Source organism: Schistocerca gregaria, chromosome 2 (genome assembly GCF_023897955.1).
Source record: "Schistocerca gregaria isolate iqSchGreg1 chromosome 2, iqSchGreg1.2, whole genome shotgun sequence".
Lineage (NCBI taxonomy): Eukaryota > Metazoa > Arthropoda > Insecta > Orthoptera > Acrididae > Schistocerca > Schistocerca gregaria.
The window spans coordinates 977208520-977228354 of record NC_064921.1 but is presented as its reverse complement, the minus strand read 5'-3'; the positions used below and the strand labels follow the sequence as shown (position 1 = coordinate 977228354).

Sequence of the window (19835 nt, the reverse complement as noted above, 5' to 3'; positions counted from 1 at the left end):
ATGCATTCCCTCTCCACAGCTGGTCGGAGTGGCCGAGTGGTTCTAGGCGCTACAGTCTGGAACCGCGCGCCCGCTACGGTCGCAGGTTCGAATCATGCCTCGGGCATGGGCGTGTGTGATGCCCTTCTGTTAGTTAGGTTTAAGTAGCTCTAAGTTCTAGGAGACTGATGACCTCAGATGTTAAGTCCGATAGTGCTCAGAGCCATTTGAACCATTTTGAACCCTCTCCATATGGATGATCAGTTTTAGAGTTTTTCACATCGTTTTGGTCAACTTACTTGGGAAACGATACTTTTTCAGATCGGTGCATGTCATCATGGGAGGGCTGTAGAAGGAACAGCAATATAAGGGTGAGTAAAAAGTTTCCTTTGCGGTCGTTGCTGAAGATTATATGCAGTGTAGCGAGACCTCGATGTAGGTATGTAAGTGCCGACTAATAGGCAAGGGATTTGTGTGGCACATTCGTACTTTTTTATGTTATATTTTTTTCGCCAAAGGGCAAACAACAATCACCGATTGACATCCATGGGAGAAAGAACTAAGCATGTGTATGGGGTAGTGTACCTACCGGAAACCACCGTTGTGGAGGGGTGCGCCACGTTCAGTGCCGGTCGCGGCTCGACACAAGATGACGGTCAATCTGGGAGGCCAGCCTTGGAGAAGTTGTGCCAAGTGGGAGGTTCTCGAGTATGTGTAGTCCATTCCGGTCCCGATGTTATTGTAATGCCGTTCTACATCTACATGACTACTCTGCAGTTCACATTTAAGTGCTTGGCAGAGGGTTCATCGAACCACAATCATACTATCTCTCTACTATTTCACTCCCGAACAGCGAGCGGGAAAAACGAACACCTAAACCTTTCTGTTCGAGCTCTGATTTCTCTTATTTTATTTTGATGATCATTCCTACCTATGTAGGTTGGGCTCAACAAAATATTTTCGCATTCGGAAGAGAAAGTTGGTGACTGAAATTTCGTAAAAAGGTCTCGCCGCGACGAAAAACGTCTATGCTGTAATGACTTCCATCCCAACTCGTGTATCATATCTGCCACACTCTCTCCCCTATAACGCGATAATACAAAACGAGCTGCCCTTTTTTGCACCCTTTCGATGTCCTCCGTCAATCCCACCTGGTAAGGATCCCACACCGCGCAGCAATATTCTAACAGAGGACGAACGAGTGTAGTGTAAGCTGTCTCTTTAGTGGACTTGTTGCATCTTCTAAGTGTCCTGCCAATGAAACGCAACCTTTGGCTCGCCTTCCCGACAATATTATCTATGTGGTCCTTCCAACTGAAGTTGTTCGTAATTTTAACACCCAGGTACTTAGTTGAATTGACAGCCTTGAGAATTGTACTATTTATCGAGTAATCGAATTCCAACGGATTTCTTTTGGAACTCATGTGGATCATCTCACACTTTTCGCTATTTAGCGTCAACTGCCACCTGACACACCATACAGCAATCTTTTCTAAATCGCTTTGCAACTGATACTGGTCTTCGGATGACCTTAATAGACGGTAAATTACAGCATCATCTGCGAACAACCTAAGAGAACTGCTCAGATTGTCACCCAGGTCATTTATATAGATCAGGAACAGTAGAGGTACCAGGACGCTTCCCTGGGGAACACCTGATATCACTTCAGTTTTACTCGATGATTTGCCGTCTATTACTACGAACTGCGACCTTCCTGACAGGAAATCACGAATCCAGTCGCACAACTGAGACGATACCCCATAGCTCCGCAGCTTGATTAGAAGTCGCTTGTGAGGAATCTATTAAAAAAGGCCGTGAAGTCTAGACGATTTCTGACGGACGAGGACGCGCAGCAGACAATTACGGATTTCTTCACGGTGCATGGCCTGGAGTTGTACCAAACGGGCATTCTCAACCTGGTGCGCCGGTGGGATGGTTGCCCCAATGGCCATGGCGATTTTGCTTGTTTGGCATACGGATTATGGATTGCAAGGCCTTCGAACTGAACTTTATCAGCGTCCCTTATGTAAATATAGAGACTTATCAGTGGTCACAGGTTCCTTTTCCAATCGCATTTACATCAAATACTATATAATGGACTAAGCAAAGATGGCGCATTAGCAGGTTACATGTCTTGTATTGTATTGTTTTGTATGGTAATCCGTTGACCTAGAAACGACGGAGAGGCTCCGTCCTCGCCGCAGCCGCAGTGGACCGCAGCGACACGACGGCTACGGCAGTCCACTTCACCCCTCCGCCGTCCCACGCCAAACCCAGGGTTATTGTGCGTTTCGGCCCCCGGTGGACCCCCCAGGGAACGTCTCACACCAGACGAGTGTAACCCCTATGTTTGCGTGGTTAAGTAATGGTAGTTTACGCGTGCGTGGAGAACTTGTTTGCGCAGAAGTCGCCGACGTAGTGCGAGGCGGAATAATGGGAACCAGCCCGCATTCGCCGAGGCAGATGGAAAACCGCCTAAAAACAATCCACAGACTGGCCGGTTCACCGGTCTTCGACACAAATCCGCCAGGCGGATTCGTGCCGGGGACCAGGCGCTCCTTCCCGCTCGGAAAGCCGTGCGTTAGACCGCACGGCCAACCGGGCGGCCGAGGTAACATGTGGAATGAAAATACAAAAATTTCCTGTTTGTTTACTGCGTTGAGTTCACAGCAGATGGAGCCTTTACGGGAATAACCGCGCAGCTTGTGTCGGCAGCAGCGGCAGGAGCGGCAGCAGTAGCAGGAGAGCCATCCGCCGGCCGGTGTGGGGTGGAGTGGGACGGCATCGCCTGCTGGGGCCCGGCGGGGGCGGGGGCGCTGGCCAGGCAGCCCTGCCCCTCCTACGTGGTCGGCTTCCGCGCCCAGGTGAGGGACTAAATGCTGCACAACACAGACGCGAACAATATTCGTGTTAGTAGCCTTTTACAACAGAAGTTTCTGCTAAAAGACCGTCTTTCAAGTATCATGTGGAAATTACAGCGGCAGTCCCCAGTAACATACCTAGCTTGTAAAACTATCGCATAAACATTACTCTACGTTCTATAATGCTAACGTCTTTTTGAACACTCACTATGAATGGATGCTCGTTCAGTTCGTAAAGCAAGGAAATGTTAGTTGTTGCTGAATACACTACTGGCCTTTAAAATTGCTACACCACCAGAATGAAATGCTACAGACACGAAATTTAACCGACAGGTAGAAGATGCTGTGATATGCAAACTATTAGCTTTTCAGAGCATTCACACAAGGTTGCCGCCGGTGGCGACACCTACAACGTGCTCAAATGAGGAAAGTTTCCAACCGATTTCTCATACACAAACAGCAGTTGACTGGCGCTGCCTGGTGAAAGGTTGTAGTGATGCCTCGTGTAAGGAGGCGGATTGCGTACCATCGCGTTTCCGACTTTGATAAAGGTCGGATTGTAGCCTACCGCGATTGCAGATTATCGTATCGCGACATTGCTGTTCGTGTTGGTCGAGATCCAATGACTGTTAGCTGAATATGGAATCGGTGGGTTCAGGAGGGTAATACGGAACGCCGTGCTAGATCCCAACGGCCTCGTATCACTAGCAGTCGAGATGACAGGCATCTTATCCTCATGGCTGTAACGGATCGTGCAGCCACGTCTCGATCCCTGACTCAACAGATGGGGACGTTTGCAAGACAACAACCATCTGCTCTAACAGTTCGACGACGTTTGCAGCAGCATGGCCTATCAGCTCGGAGACTATGCCTGCGGTTACCCTTGACGCTGCATTACAGGCAGGAGCTCCTGCGATGGTGTACTCAACGACGAACATGGGTGCACCAATGGCAAAACGTCATTTTTTCGGATTAATCCAGGTTCTGTTTACCGCATCGTGATGGTCACATCCATGTTTGGAAGCGTCTATTCGTCATCGCCATTCTGGTGTATCACCTGGCGTGATGGTATGGGGTGCTTTTGTTACACGTCTCGGTCACCTGTTGTTTACATTGACGGCATTTCAACTGTGGACGTTACATATCAGATGTGCTACGACCCGTGGCTCTACCCTTCATTCGATCGCTGTGAAACCCTACATTTCAGCAGGACAGTGCACGAACGCGTGTTGCAGGTCCTGTACGGGCCTTTATGGAAACAGAAAACGCTCGACTGCTGCCCTGGCCAGCACATTCTCCAGATCTCTCACAAATTGAAAACGTCTGGTCAACGGTGGCCGAGCTAGTGGCTCGTCACAATACGCTAGTCACTACTCCTGATGAACTGTGGTATCGTGTTGAAGCTGCATGGGCAGCTGTACCTGTACACGCCATCCAAGCTCTGTTTGACTCAATTCCCAGGCGTATCAAGACCTTTATTACGGCCAGAGGTGGTTGTTCTGGGTACTGATTTCTCAGGATCAATGCACCCAAATTGCGTGAAAATGTAATCACATGTCATTTCTAATATGTTTGTCCAATGTATAGCAGTTTATCATCTGCATTTCTTGTTGGTGTAGCAATTTTAACGGCTAGTAGTGCAAATTCGAAATCAAACATAATTTTTTGTATGTCCATCCTTTTAGCAGAACGTCTCTCGGGCGACTGCCGTTTACTATCGTGACAAAAAATAAAAACACCTACAGCCGTCCATAAGATTTTATTTTGTATGTCGCTACCACTTTCGACGCTTCATTGCGTCATCTTTAGGTTGTTTTGATGCGGTACAGGTTGATACGATCCCTTTGTATAACCCATCAGTTGCCAGCATTCCTGACATTACCGGCAGATTATCTGCGAATCCAGTACTGCTGGCCACTGTTGCTTTACCGTAGCGTGTCCAGCATTTGGTGTTGAGAGATGAGCCATGTAGGACTATTTCTTGACTTTCAGAAATACTTTATTTGTGAGATCCAGTAAGTAAGACTGTATTTTTAAATCGAATGAGCTTGCACTCTTTCAGACAGACTAGCCTTGTATTATGGAGGCAGAGGTCTCTAATATCCATCCGGTCATCCTGAGTTATGTTTTGTGTGATGTCACTAATTGAGTTCTACAAGCGAATGCTGCGATGGCTCCTGTTGCAACGTCATGGGCGACTACCGTATCAAGAGTGTGCCGAGTTTACCATAGTTCAGGCGTTATCTCTCGCCACGGACACTTCACTTAACGGCCGAGAGCAGCAGCATAAGCGTCAGTTGTCAGTGATCACAGGCAAGCAACACTGCATGAAATAACAGCTGAAAACAATGTGGGAAGCACAAATAACGTATCCGTAGGACAGTGGGGTGAAATTTGGCGTTAATGGGCTATAACAGCAGGCAACTGACGTGCCTTTGCTAACAGCATATCATCGCCTGCAATGCCTCTCTTGGGCTTGTGACCTTATCGGTAGGACCCTAGACGCCCGACAAGCGACTCAGTTGGTAAGAGCTTATGGAATGGTTCGAGCGTGGCGCAGGTTCCAATCCACGGACCCAAGTTGTCATCAAGGCACTGTGCCTGCTGGCTGGTGCAGGTTCTGCGAAGCTGCTGGCTGAACCCGTCATTGACTGGAAATGGTTATGTTCGGTTGCATGGAGACCATTTGCGGAGAATCGTGGTCTTCATGCTCCCACACAAAGAGGGCATTTTTATAATTATCAATGCGCCACGTCGCCGGGCCACAGTTCTTCACTACTGGTTTGAACATTCTGGACAATTATAGCGAACAATTTGGTCTCACATCGAACGTTTAAGGCACATAGGCCGGTGTGGCAGAGCAGTTCTAGGCGCTTCAGTATGGAACCGCGCGACCGCAACGGTCGCAGGTTCGAATCCTGCTTCGGGCATGTATGTGTGTGATGTCCTTAAGTTAGTTAGGTTTCAGTAGTTCTAAGTTCTTGGGGACTGAAGAACTCAGATTTTAAGTCCCATAGTGCTCAGAGCCACTTGAACCATTAAGGCACATAATCAAGATTTAAATTCGTGAATGACATCCTGCTCTGCACCTCTTTCGCAGTTGTGGACGGCTATAGACGCCGCGTGATTCAGTATTTATGGAGGGGACTTCCAGAAAATTGTTGAGTCCATGCTACGTCGAGTTGCTTCAGTACGTCGCGAAAAAGGAGGTGCGATACAGTATTAGGAGGATCAGGTGACTTTTGTCTCCTCAGTGTACATCGTGGCATCTGTAACTTCTACAGGAGAAACATTTCGTTATGTGCATTTACACAGGTGATAACAGTCGATTAATGACAAGTGTGGAATATTGTGCAACAGGAAGGTTCAAATGGCTCTAAGCACTATGGGACAACATCTGAGGTCATCAGTCCCCTAGAACTTAGACCCACTTAAACTTAACTAACCTAAGGACATCACACACCCATGCAAGAGGCATGATTCGAACCTGCGACCGTAGCTGTCACCCGGTTCCATACTGAAGCGCCTAGAACCGCTCAGCCACTACGGCCGGCCCAAGAAGAAGAACAGTATATATTCCAACTAATATAGGTTTACATATAACGTGCTATTAAACCTACATGTTAGAGACTCGGAGATTATTTCGCTACATTATGGAGGGACCCCAGAGTGAATCTACAACTGAATCATGCTACCAATGTTGTTATCAGTCACGCTCCCAAATAAATGCATGGGAAGCTAGTATCGGTGCCTGTCTCACTGTGTTGCATGAAGTGCAACCCTGTCTGTATTTAGCCGTCCACTCACAGTTAAGTTTTGAAAGTTGTGCTTTCTACGCAGAGATGCTACTAACCAGTTAACCACAAAGCCTTGTGCTACGCAGTGGGTTGGAAGAGCATGATCTCTTTACTTGACCTTCTACAATTCCTGATTTGATTCCATAGACCTACTCCTTTGGGATGACTTGAAGCACCAGGAGTTCCGAAACTGTCTGAAGAAGTTCTGTACCTGTGAACACTGTAGCAATTCTGCGTTCCCTTTGTCACAAGCCGCTGAGTAAATAGTGAACTGTAGTAAGCGTTATTTTCTGAGGCGCATTGATGCTACGGTTGTCATTAGTAATGAAGAGATGAAAGGAGATGCAGGTGGAAGGCTCACTGTGGACTATGGCGGTGGCATGGTACCAGGCAAGTAACGTGGTGAGCAGCATGCTTCCACAGTTCATTTTGGCATTCGACAATAGAGTCCAGCATGCCGTCAAAGGGGAGCACGCAGCACAACATACCTGTTTATGACAAGCAATAACTAACACAGGTGCACGTCATGCAATATATCTATCATAGTAGGAAATGAAGTCTGACAACTCACCAGTTGAATCTTGCCGACGATGTCACCTGGAGACAGCATGCTGGCCTACGTGGTCGAAAGCCGGGATTGAATTGTGGCAGCCTGATGAAGAATCCGCTGCGCACCAGTCTCTTTCCTCATATCATGCTACCACCACAGTGATCCATTTGCCTCTATCTCCCTTCATCTTCCCATTACTAATGACAACCGTAGCATTCCTTCCTCCACGCCTTCCTCGCCAAGAAATGCACCCATTTAATATTTTAACCCCTTCCCTGGGTCCCTACACATTTATAGCTTAGCATCTTTTGTAAATAAGTACCATGTCCCACGTCTTCAGTCTTAAATATCACCTCATAAGGAGTCATTACCTGCTACAGAAATGTAAGAATTGAATTTGCCTTGCTACCTCTCCACAAATAAAAGGCTTATTACTTGTTGCCACGGACTTTCAGCTGTCGCTGCCTTGGTTCACGATGCAAAAGCTACGACTGCGTCCATCTTCAGTCTCCTGATTTTGTATTTAGTAAATTTTAAGAAAACTTTTTCCTAGCCATGCCGTTATATTGCTCCCAAATTCCTTCATATTATTATGAAAGAATGGAGAGAGGAAAAGTATTTAAGCTCAGTAGCTAGCTTTGTTCAACACGATTTTCCAGACAATGCACCTTTTCAAAATTACTATATTTTTGAATACTGTAAATATTTACGCAGTTTTACGCAAAAATTATTGAAATAAATGAGTTAATTAAATTCAAGAAGGAAACTGTAATTGAGCACTAATTAAGCTCAGTAAACACATTTGGGTAGTAATTAGATCGACAAAATGAAGGTACGCTTGGGCATGGATTAATCACAGAAAACACTTTTGGATATTAACTAGCCCCAAAAAATGAAAGAAAGATGATAATGAATAAAATGCAAAAACGACTATTGGCACTTATTATGCCCAACAATTACGAGTATAGAATACACAAAATGAAAAAAACTTTCTCCTGTTGATCTGGAGTTACTCACAACATAGATATACAACAATCAGGATTCCCCAGTTTTCTGTACGTCCAGACCGTTACCTACATACGCATCGGTATTATTAAACTGCCACCGTCAATGTCACTTTCTACATATTTATAATCTTCAATGTGGGAAAGTTACTTCCGTAGTCATTGACCAACATAACGTAACATAGCCTCTCATGCTGTTTGGCTGCGTCACCATCTAAATTAATTTTTTATTATCAGTTACACCTGAAGTGCAGCCTACACCTTCATTTCTGCAAGCATATGAATTAGTTCTTTGCTCTTGCCAACGATTGTAATCCAACAGGAAATATTAATAATGTCTCCTTGATTCGTGATTAAGAACCCCGTAGTGGAAAAATGTGGAGGCATTGTAGCCTACCAGTCAGTGATTTGACTATCATGACAGCGATGAGATGACAGCGATAAGATTAAGCCTCAAGTGCCTATTCTAATTACTCCATATGGGCTACGCGTATATATACAAGACTCTCTTTTCCACGTATCGAACCAGCCAGTACCTTCTTAGGACCAATGTCGATTTCGATTATCTATTTTGCTCCCGTTCTCAAGTTCGAGTAGACGCAGTCCTTTCTATCTAGTTTCTATAAAATCACCTTATTTCTTGATCCTTACATTATATTATTTGAAATCCACCATATTCCAATTTTTTATCTTTGACAAACCAAATGTTTGCGTGCGGAATTCTTGTGATCTTTTGCAGCCGTTGATAGATGTTAAAAGACTTTGATATTTCCGAATTAATCTTTCTAGGTGTTTCATGTGTCTATACCAGAAACAAGTCTTCTGACCCCATTAACACATCATATCACTCTATATATATCCTTATTTTTTCCTCACTATTCGTCACAAATTTTCTGTTCTTTTCTATATTCAGATCTTTTGTGGAGTTCGCAACTCGTGGTCTCGCGGTCGCATTCTCAATTCCCGAGCACGGCGTCCCGGGTCCGATTTCAGGCGGGGTCAGTGATTTTCACCTGCCCCGAGATGACTGGGTGTTTGTGTTGTCCTCATCATTTCATCATCATACATTAAAGTGGCGAGACTGGACTGAGAAATGGTTGGTAATTTGTAAGGGCGCTGATAACCGCGCCGTTTAGCGGCCCACACACGAAACATCATGATCATCATCATCTTTTGTGGAAGAAAAATTCACTATTTCCTCTGTTGAATTAGGAATTATAGCTCTAATCATAGACCCTTGAGGTGTGGAATGAGTGCTTTCTTATACTGCGTTGTTCAATACATTTTCTATTTACATCATGAATGTTGCCCAAGCACTAAGTTTGGAACAACAGAAAACGCCCAATCTCTCTTAGACAGCATCCTACAAGGGTAGCAGCCAGATGGAAATTGGAAGTTTGTGGTAAGTTCCTGTGTACCAAACTGCTGAGGACCCTTGTAAGGCGCCCCTGGCCGCGCGGCTATCCCATGTGACTTGAAGCAGGATGCTATGGCAATATATATACTGCTTCAACGTTAGAGCTCCGTTTCCTGCTACCGAAATGAACACACACTACGGCTTCCCATAATCACTGAAACATCCCTTCCTGAATTTAATGAATACCACTACGATTTTGCCCTCTTTAGTGGAAACTGCTTGATAAAATTGGGTAACACTTCCTGTACCACAAAAGTGTGGCAATGTCCACCCTTATATCTGAGCTAGGGTGCATGTAGTTCCGCTGCTAGGACCTCCATAAAAACCACTGGACTTATTCTTTGGTAAGGCAACCGTCTAATCGTTTTGCTCAATTTTGCCACTGGCATATTTCACACATTTTTTGAGATTATGGACAAATTTATATTTGTGTTCTCAGAGTTCACACCCCCATGTGATGTGTCTACAAACTTTTCTGGCCCAAACTGCAGCTAACGTAAAATGTATTTCATTTATTAAATCTTCGATGTAATTCTTAGGACACCGTACTATAACCAGTGTTCAGATCCTTCTCTAAAACAAAAGTCACTGTGAATTTTGTAGATTTTTCCTTGCGTTCACCTCCTTTCTCTTACCGAATCATGTTTTTATGAACTTCCACACATCATCTTGTCTTTTTCTTACATCTGAGATTTTTACAAACTTCTTCTACCTTTTTCTCTCAACCACGTCTGTAACCTTAAAGATTTTTAGACACCTGTTACTGCACTCACTAGTTTCTTTCCATTCTCAGAAGCAATCTTGTCAGAACATCTGGTACTTGACTTTGTTTCATAGGAACGTACATCACTGTTTCCTGATATTATTGCAGAAATAATGACCACCATGTGAACCAAATATGCAATAATCAATACCCTCTCAAAAATGTCAGCACCTTGTGGTTGGTGAACGCTATAGTTTTCTCCTTTGCTTCTCCTGGTGTATACAAAGTTCAAATACCTTACGGGTATGCAGCCGGGTAACGACGTCAACAAGAGCCAGTTTTCGACGGGAGCACACCCTGCCATTTTAAAGACAAAACTGTAGAAATTAAGCGCTAGTCAAGCGAATTTAAAACTCTGTTTCCAAAGAAACTCTGTAAAGATAACTCACAGGCACACACACACACACACACACACACACACACACACACACATACACACATACACATACACACACTCACATGAATGCTGTAAACACTAGCGCCATCACATATTAAAGATGACCAATATCATAAATTGTGTGTAGTGAAATAAATGATCAACGTATGAGGTAATCAAAATATCCACGGGTGTACTGCCGGTCTATAGTGTCCAACGGGCACAATATTTCGTGATCTGAGGGAACGCTCTGAAATTGTTGTCTTACCGGCTGACAAAGGCAATGCTACAGTTGTTGTCTCCCGTAAGGACTACACTGATAAGATGCAGAGCCTGCTAAATGACGATTCCTACCGGAAGATCAGCGTTGACCCTACAAAGAAGGTGGAGAACAAGACGAGGGTTCTTCTCAAGGGCCGGCCGCGGTGGTCTCGCGGTTAAGGCGCTCAGTCCGGAACCGCGCGACTGCTACGGTCGCAGGTTCGAATCCTGCCTCGGGCATGGATGTGTGTGATGTCCTTAGGTTAGTTAGGTTTAAGTAGTTCTAAGTTCTAGGGGACTGATGACCATAGATGTTAAGTCCCATAGTGCTCAGAGCCATTTGAATCTTCTCAAGGACGCAGATTTACCGGAGGGTGACGCTAAGAAATTGTTACCCCAAGGTCCGGTACCGCCTAGAATATATGGACTCCCGAAGGTTCACAAAGAGGGGGTACCATTACGCCCCATTGTCAGCAACATCAGGGCACCTACATATTTGTTGGCCAAATACCTGACGGGAATATTAAGTCCTTATGTGGGTAAATGCCCTCATCACATCCGTAATTCCGTGGATTTTGTTAAACGCCTTGATAGCTTCAGGTTGGATGAGACAGATATCATGGTGAGTTTTGACGTCGTTTCCTTGTTTACGAGGGTACCCCTGCGAGAGTCGCTGGAGTTGATTGGTCAGAGGTTTGAAGAGAATACCACTGAACTTTTTAGGCATGTCTTGACTTCCACGTATTTTCTTTTTAGTGGAGAATACTACGAACAAACGGAGGGAGTCGCCATGGGTAGCACACTCTCACCGGTGGTGGCGAATTTGTACATGGAGAACTTCGAGGAGGAAGCCCTGTCGTCATCCGAATGGAAACCTTCTTGCTTTTTCCGTTACGTGGACGACACGTTCGTCATCTGGCCACATGGTATGGATAAACTCCTTGACTTCCTTACACATCTAAACTCCATACGCCCAACATCAAATTCACTATGGAGACTGAAAAGGAGGGTAAATTACCTTTCCTTGACGTCTTGGTCAGGAGAAGGGCTGACGGCACCCTAGGTCATGGGGTGTATCGAAAGACAACACACACTGATCTGTATTTGCACGCAGACAGCTGCCACCACCCTTCACAGAGGAATGGGGTACTTAAAACTCTAGTACATAGGGCGCGCACTATCTCTGACACAGAGAGTCTACCCCAGGAATTGGAACATCTGAGAACTGTGTTTCGAAAAAATGGGTACTCAGAGTGGCAGATCCAACGTGTTCTCCGCCCAACCACTGTAGCACAACCTGTTGATATGGATGAAGTCACGAGGGAGGAGGTAGGCACTGCATTTATTCCATACACAGGCGCACTCTCGGGGAAAATCGCCCGCATTCTGAAGAAACACCGTGTCAGAACTGTGTTTTGTCCTCCGAATAAAACTCGTGCACTGGTGGGGAGCGCCAAAGATGACCTCGGTTTGAGGAAGGCTGGCGTGTACCAGATTCCGTGTCAATGTGGCAAGTCGTATATTGGTCAGATGATGCGTACTGTCGAGGATCGATGCCGTGAACACCAGAGGCACACTCGACTAATGTATCCGAGCAAGTCGGCGGTCGCTGAACATTGTTTGTCGGAAAATCACGCTATGGAGTATGACCGCACGAGGATTCTGGTACAGGCGTCGAGATACTGGGACAGCGTTGTTAGAGAGGCCATCGAAATTCGGACCAATGACGACCTCATAAACCGTGACTGTGTAATCTTAGCAAGGCTTGGGAACCAGCGATTGGGTTAATCAAGAGTAAATTGAACAAACACATAGTTGTGACGACCACGGCGGACAGAGCCATCACACCGACGTCATCTCAGACGCCGTCGCAATCTGTTCCACCGCGAGACCGTGGCGCGGGGCGCGGACGGCGGAGGGAGCGCGCCGCGGGCGGAGGGTATTTAAATCGGCCGCCGCCGCGACCGAACCCAGTTCCCCCTGAGCAGCCATAGCGTACGGATCTCCGTGCCGGCACGTTCACAGGAGCTCAGTCCGTCAGTTCACCTGATGATGGCGACATGTTTGATCGCCGAAATATTGTGCCCGTTGGACACTATAGACCGGCAGTACACCCTTGGATATTTTGATTATCAAATACGCCGGGAGAAACTCAAGAATCACAACGTATGAGGTAGTATAAACTCTGCTCCTCTGTTTATTGACGAGTGAGAGAACAGGATTCCGTACCGAATTCCAACAAAAACCACATTCCCTATTTATAACGTTGCTTGCTAATTTAATCTGAGCAGCTTCCTCAATAACATTACCCCAATAGCTGGAATTGTATGCCAGAACCTCCGTGTTGTCATATTCCATCGATGACTGGTGTCAAGACAATGTTCTGGAGTGGAGGATTTGCTCTGCTATTGTAAGTGCACGTACTTCTTATGCTCAGTACACCTGTCCTCCACAGTTCTGATAGTCTGACCAATATATGAAATGCCATAACTGCAAGGAATACGATCGACACTCGCCTTACACCAACCAAGATCCCTCTTAATGGAACCTACAAGGACACTGATTTTGAACAGTGGTCGAAAAACACACTTCACATCATATATCCCCAAAATACGACCACTCCTGTTCGAAACGGTCCTTGTTTACACAAGCATAAAGGCCATAGAGTTTGGTGCCAACTCGGTGTTATCATCACAGACCTGGTGCACAGTTTGTCATTAGCACAACGCACGTGTAATGTCTTTCACCATAACCATTTGGATGAAAGGTGTCTTCGAGATCAACTGACAACCTCTTCGAGTCTGAGATGAAGTGGGACCTGTGAACTAAGGTACGAAGTAACCCTTCACGTTGAGTCAGATGGTGACTCTATCTCTCTCTCTCTCTCTCTCTCTCTCTCTCTCTATAATACATCCTGTGTTGCCCTCTTTCCTTTGCTTCCACTAACTGGGAGAGTTCGGCAGTGGTCCCACATCTACTACACTCCACTCTCATACTAAATGGTAAGCTCAAAGTAGAATGATACAATTTATTTTTGTAATATTCGTCTTTGCAGTTTGATAGCTTCCTGCGAAAATAAATAACAATCCGTATCAAAAGTTTTGAAAAAGACAGCACCTTGAACGCTTGATCTGAAACAGCTTGTCGACAGTCTGGCGAGGCCTACATTACCTTTAATTCTTCTGTCATTCTGACCTTCTGGACATTTTTGAATTACTAGTATTTTCTCCCCGCTACTAAATTATATCTCTTAAAAAGTAATTATTTCTCCATAAATTCTAACTTCTTTAATTTGAAAATCATGCCCCTTCTCATTAATGCTCAAAACACCAGGAACTCTGTGGTCATTTCTGTATTTCTGTTACAGTCAGTATATTATCCATATCTAGTAGAATTATAGAGCGCAACTCTCTACCTATCACTTGATCTAATGCCTTAATAAACTCAAATAATGATAAATTAACCGAAATGGTACTACTTGGAATTTTCCCCTAAAAATGAATGCTGTACATTTTCTGTCTCCTTTGCCCAATGGTATTTACCAATGAGTGATTGTCACATTTAAGTGGTTCATACATTTTGTGCCCTCAAATTTCTGTATACTCATACAGATATTCTCTGGCCTAATATTCTCTTAGTGTACAATGATATTTAGAGTCCTAGCATCAATTACCAGCCAAAGACTTCTGTCACCAATAAATTAGTAAACTTGCTTAAACTTCGGTTTCTTACATCTTATTTCTCTATATTTTCTAACTCTTTAACTATAGCCTCTGTCTTAACAATAAGGCTATGATAGGACTTAACACTAAATGGTTCATGTTGTTTGGCACTGAGTTTGCTATCTTATTTCATTACTTGTCTTGCTTCTCAGAAATTACTTTAATTACTTTTGTATTTCTGCTGACAACGTTAAGTAAGTCTCTCTTCAGTTATTCCTGCAAGCTTCCTGATTATTTGTCAAACTTCTCCTTCTCTATTACACTGAGCAAGTTTACACTTTTTCATTTGCAACTCATCGACTTCTTCATTTTCCGAAGTTGTGCACAGTAATTTCAGTAACAGCACTCCTTTTTCCTCTCCATTCTTCTTCTTCTTGTTTCTAATGGGCCTAATTTGGACCACGTTTGTTTCCTCTCCATTATTTATTATCATTTCTTTAAAATCTGCCATAGCTTCTCCTTCTTCCATGTTACTCTGTAAACATTATATATCACAATTAATTTGTAATTTGGCCTTCAGTATCCAGTCCATTCCTAAAACTGCATTCATACTAAGATCAGAAACAACGAACACCTTGTACTTGAGTCTCAGTTCTCCTACACCATACTCTAGAAATGTTTGTTTCTAATGGGATTACTTAATTTGCCTGTCACCCATACGATGTTCGTATGTATCACTGACCTCTGTCTTAACTTTTGTTGGTGTTTTAGAACTTCATACATAGATTGTGAGAATGTCTATATTCCACTTTCGAAGTTGAATAATGTGTGCTCTGCCTTGCGATATGCCTTTATGTTAATTTTGAGCTGACATGCACTCAGCTCTTCCCCCATAATTTACTCTTTTAGCAGGTCTTTTTCTGATACCTTATACTGATTTCTTTCCACCTTACCCCTGGTCAAGCGATATTTTCTTCTCTCTCCCTATGTCTCTTAAGTTTTTCTTACCCTTTTGGGATAACCCTTTATCACGTGGCTTTTTCCTTCTTGGCTTCTCGAAATCTGTCTTGGTTCTCCCGTCTGCCTTCATATTTTCATACAACTAACGTTACTGCTCATCATCTAGGCCATTTATGATATCCACCACTTTCTCCTTCCTTATGTAAAATAGTCTAATTTCAATAATTCGTTATTTGTGGTCCCATCATTTAGTATCTGGTTCCTTTATCCCTCTTCATTTTGATGATTACTTTGTGTCATATCTTCATCCCTGTTGCCCCTTAAGTTAGCTCACTCCTTCAATCTCTTGTATCTGCTTTTATGCCTTTCATCATTTTCCTACTGATATTGAACAAGTCCTGCCCCCTATCAGGCATCTAATTCTCTGATTTTTCCATGACTTCCTCTTGGGAAAGCTGAGTTCAACCGTATTCTCTTCATGAATTCTTTTCTCAACACACCGTTTACAGACCACTGACTGACTTCCCTCTCCTCGTTTCCCACTGGCAAATTTAATTGCAATAATGCCGCCTCTCTTCTTTTATTAAGCGGATCAGACACCTCCTACTACTCCTTTTTAGATGAGTCTCCTCATGCTTTTTTTCAATTTCCTTGATTTGTTCATTACTGCTCAAGCTACCTTATAGAAACCTCTCTTCAGCTATCAGAATGAAATTTGCACTCTGCAGCGGGGTGTTGTACTGATATGATATTTTCTGGTAGATTAAAACTGTGTGCCAGACCAAGACTTGCAATCTGGGTCTTTACATTTTGCTGGCAAGTGTTCTACCGACTGGGATACTGAAGCACAACTCAGGACTCTTTCCTAGAGCTTTGCTTGCGCCACTACCGCATCCCCTACCTACCATATTTCACAGAAACTCTACTGCAAAAATTGCAAGAATAACAATCATGGAATGTAAAGCTGCAAGGGTGGATCATGAGTCATGCTTGAGTGGCTCAGTTTGTAGACCACTGTGAAAGACAAAGGTCTCGAGTTGGAGTCTTGGTCCAACCCACAGTTTTAATCTGCCAGGAAGTTTCTTCTCAATTGCTTTAATACACGTCAACAATGAGCCGTTTACTTCGCTCTGATTAACTCTTGTTCCTTACTCTCGAAAATTCCCTGAACGAAATGTTTGCAAACATGAATTACTCTCGCCTGACCCACAATAATTCAACTTACACTAATCCTGAATTTTCCCTTCTCTATTTGATCTCGACCTCCTTATTTTCCTTATCAGTACACATTGTCTGTAAACGTCATAGGTTCCCTGCTCGTTTCCTGCCACAGTTGAGCCCGTTATTAATCTGCAGATCATCTTTCCTGTCACTCGGATTATATCCACCTAGATAATATCGTCGATGTCTTCCTCCTCTCGTACCTATAAGACGTCATCTATTCATCATAGGTAATCTTATTACAAAATCATATCCGGTCTCTTATCTGGGGGCCTGATTCCTTCCGTACAATACTAACGTTTCTCTCTATTATGCACATCCGCTCCGTTTATTCGAGCCAAAAGTAGATAAGAATCAATACACATTACAGAAATGTTCTCTTGCACTTCGCTTGGAAACTTCCGCTTTGTGGAATAACTTCAGTCTTCCCCACACATTGCCGGTTCAATGTTACCCACAGTTTTGGGCAACCTTCCTCAACTTTTCTACACGGAATCGTGTGAATATCGTTAATACTTTGCGAATTCTTGGAATTATATTCGTTGCTATCGTTGCCGATGTTTCGACCAGGATTTATCTCTGAACGGTTTAATGAACTTTCCGTATGTATCGCATACTTCCAGTGCTGTAACTGCCCATCCAAGAGGCTCTCCAGCAAGACTCTTCCCCACGAAGGACCCATTGACAACAGTTTTTGATTATTATGGTAAATCTCTGTCCCTTATTACTTTATCTAGTGAATTAATTTTTTACTGTATTCCAAAAAAATCTTCATATTATCAACTTCCCCAATCAATTCTGAAATGCCTTTTGCAACATTTTCTTTCGTTTCTTCGTTAAAATTCTTGATTTCGATGTTTACTTTCAAATCTGCTCTCTTGCCTGTACCATTATTTTCAATTAAATCGTCTCTATGGGCTCCTCAAACAGCCGTTTAACTTATAGGACTTCCTTCCCCACAACCTCGATTGTTCACTTCAAAATAGGTAGCAAATCCTTCGCAAATGACTCTTAGTCTGTATTCATAGATTCCACAATCTCTAATCCCACGGCCTTGTTGTCTGATTGCATTTCACTGGCTAATGCCCGTATTTTTAAAAGAAACGGCCTTCTAGATCCATTTGTTTGCTTTTAGGAACTTAGTACTAACTTGCCTATTGAATCTGAACCCCCACTAACCTCAGTGACACTTTCATGTAAACAATATGATTCAGTGTTGACTTCTGCTGTATGTCTATTAGTCCTCGGCTAACCCTCTTGGTTACCAGTTTACGAAACACGGAACGATTTACCGCACCGCACATCCTACTAAAATCTAGTCAAGTAATCTGCCTATATAATGGCGAGTACACTCAGATAATCTGTAATCTAAGGGAAGAATGAAGAATTCTGTGGATGTCCTTCCATGGTCATGAGAAGATAAGTGAAACGTGCAGAGAGCGTTGGTGGGGGAGGGATTAAGAGCTGAGTGTTTGCGACAGACGAGGACAAAACCGTAAATGACATAAAATGATTATCCAGGAACCTCATTCAGAGGAAGAGGAGCTAAAATACGCCAACAGTGTTGCGGCTTATCCGTAGATACTCGACCGTTTCTGATAAAACGACTGTCAAAGTTTTCGGTGCACTTTAGATGCCTTTTAGCGACCTTTACGTTCAGCCCTGCTGGTGGCATAATGGTTAGCATCAGGATATCTCACTTTTGCGTCCTGTGTTCGATACTCGATTGGCGTTTCCATTTTTTTTTTTCATTTATCAACCCGTGTTCATAGAAGGTTAGTACACGAATGTTTCTTATCAAGTTAGACGATACAACAGCGTGTTTCACAACAAGTGCTTCGCACTTTCATACATTGTGTGTGTATGTGTATGTGTGTGTGTGTTTGCTTTTGTGTGTGTGTGTGTGTGTGTGTGTGTGTGTGTGTGTGTGTGTGTGTGTATGTATGTGTGGGTGTGGTATTTTAAGCTGGTTACATTTTTTTAAACGAGCGCGTTCCTAACTCTTATATGTTATTTATACTTTTATTCTCCAGGAAGATTTGTTCCATTCCCTTGTGTGGTACAGGTCGTAGAAACATTCGAAACACAAATTCCGGCCACCACGAGCATCGCGCGCCGGCAGCTTTGTCAAAGCGACGTTTCTTCACATGAGTTCACTTGGAAAAGAAACGTCTTAAACACATTGCTAAAGATTTCACTCTTTGGCACAATAACCACGTGTAATAGATAAATTTTTTCGAAAACTGGCGTTTGCAATTGATTATCAACCAAGATACACTACAGGAATTTCAACAAAAAACATTTATGATAGGTTTTCATTCATTTATTTTCGTTAGGTTTCCGTACCTTAATCAGTAAAGAAGGGGCCCTTATAAAATCACTTTATTGGCTGTCTGACCGTCTGTCTTTCGGACTGTTCAAAATTCTCTCTTCTCAAGAAGAGGTACACGTATCATGTCTATGGTCCCTTTGCGGCATAATAAACGTTAACATCTAAGTCAATGTAGTCATAATACACACATCAAAAAAAAAAATTTTGTATCACCTCTGTTCCGAGAGTTCCGCAACCTGTACAGGAAATTGGAACAGAGACCAACATAAACATCATTTCCGCCCTTTTTATTGCTCATGAAAACCACACATTGCATGTTGTACCGCAAGAGAGCGAGACCTTCAGAGGTGATCGACCAGATTGCTGTACACACCGGTCCTTTAATTTCCAATAGAACATCCTCTTGCATTGATGCATGGCTGTATTTGTCGTGGCATATCATCCACAAGTTCAGCAACGCACTGTTGGTCCAGATTGTCCCACTCACCGTCGGCGATTCTGCGTAGATCCCTGAGAGTGGTTGGTGGGTCACGTCGTCCATAAACAACCCTTTTCAATCTATCCCAGGCATGTTCGATAGGGTTCATGTCTGGAGAACATGCTGGCCACTCTAGTCGAGCGATGTCGATATCCTTAAGGAAGTCACTCACAA

General features: G+C 43.8%; 1 protein-coding gene across 1 annotated transcript in view; it reads left to right on the top strand.

Moving 5' to 3' along the window:
* The first annotated feature begins 308 nt into the window (after positions 1 to 308).
* Positions 309 to 19835, top strand: part of LOC126336075 (secretin receptor-like) — a 189444-nt gene continuing 169917 nt past the window's right edge. Inside the window, exons 1-2 of the mRNA XM_049999554.1 lie at positions 309 to 350; positions 2682 to 2843. Coding sequence (XP_049855511.1) covers positions 309 to 350; positions 2682 to 2843 — 204 coding nt within the window. The remainder of the gene's footprint in view (positions 351 to 2681; positions 2844 to 19835) is intronic.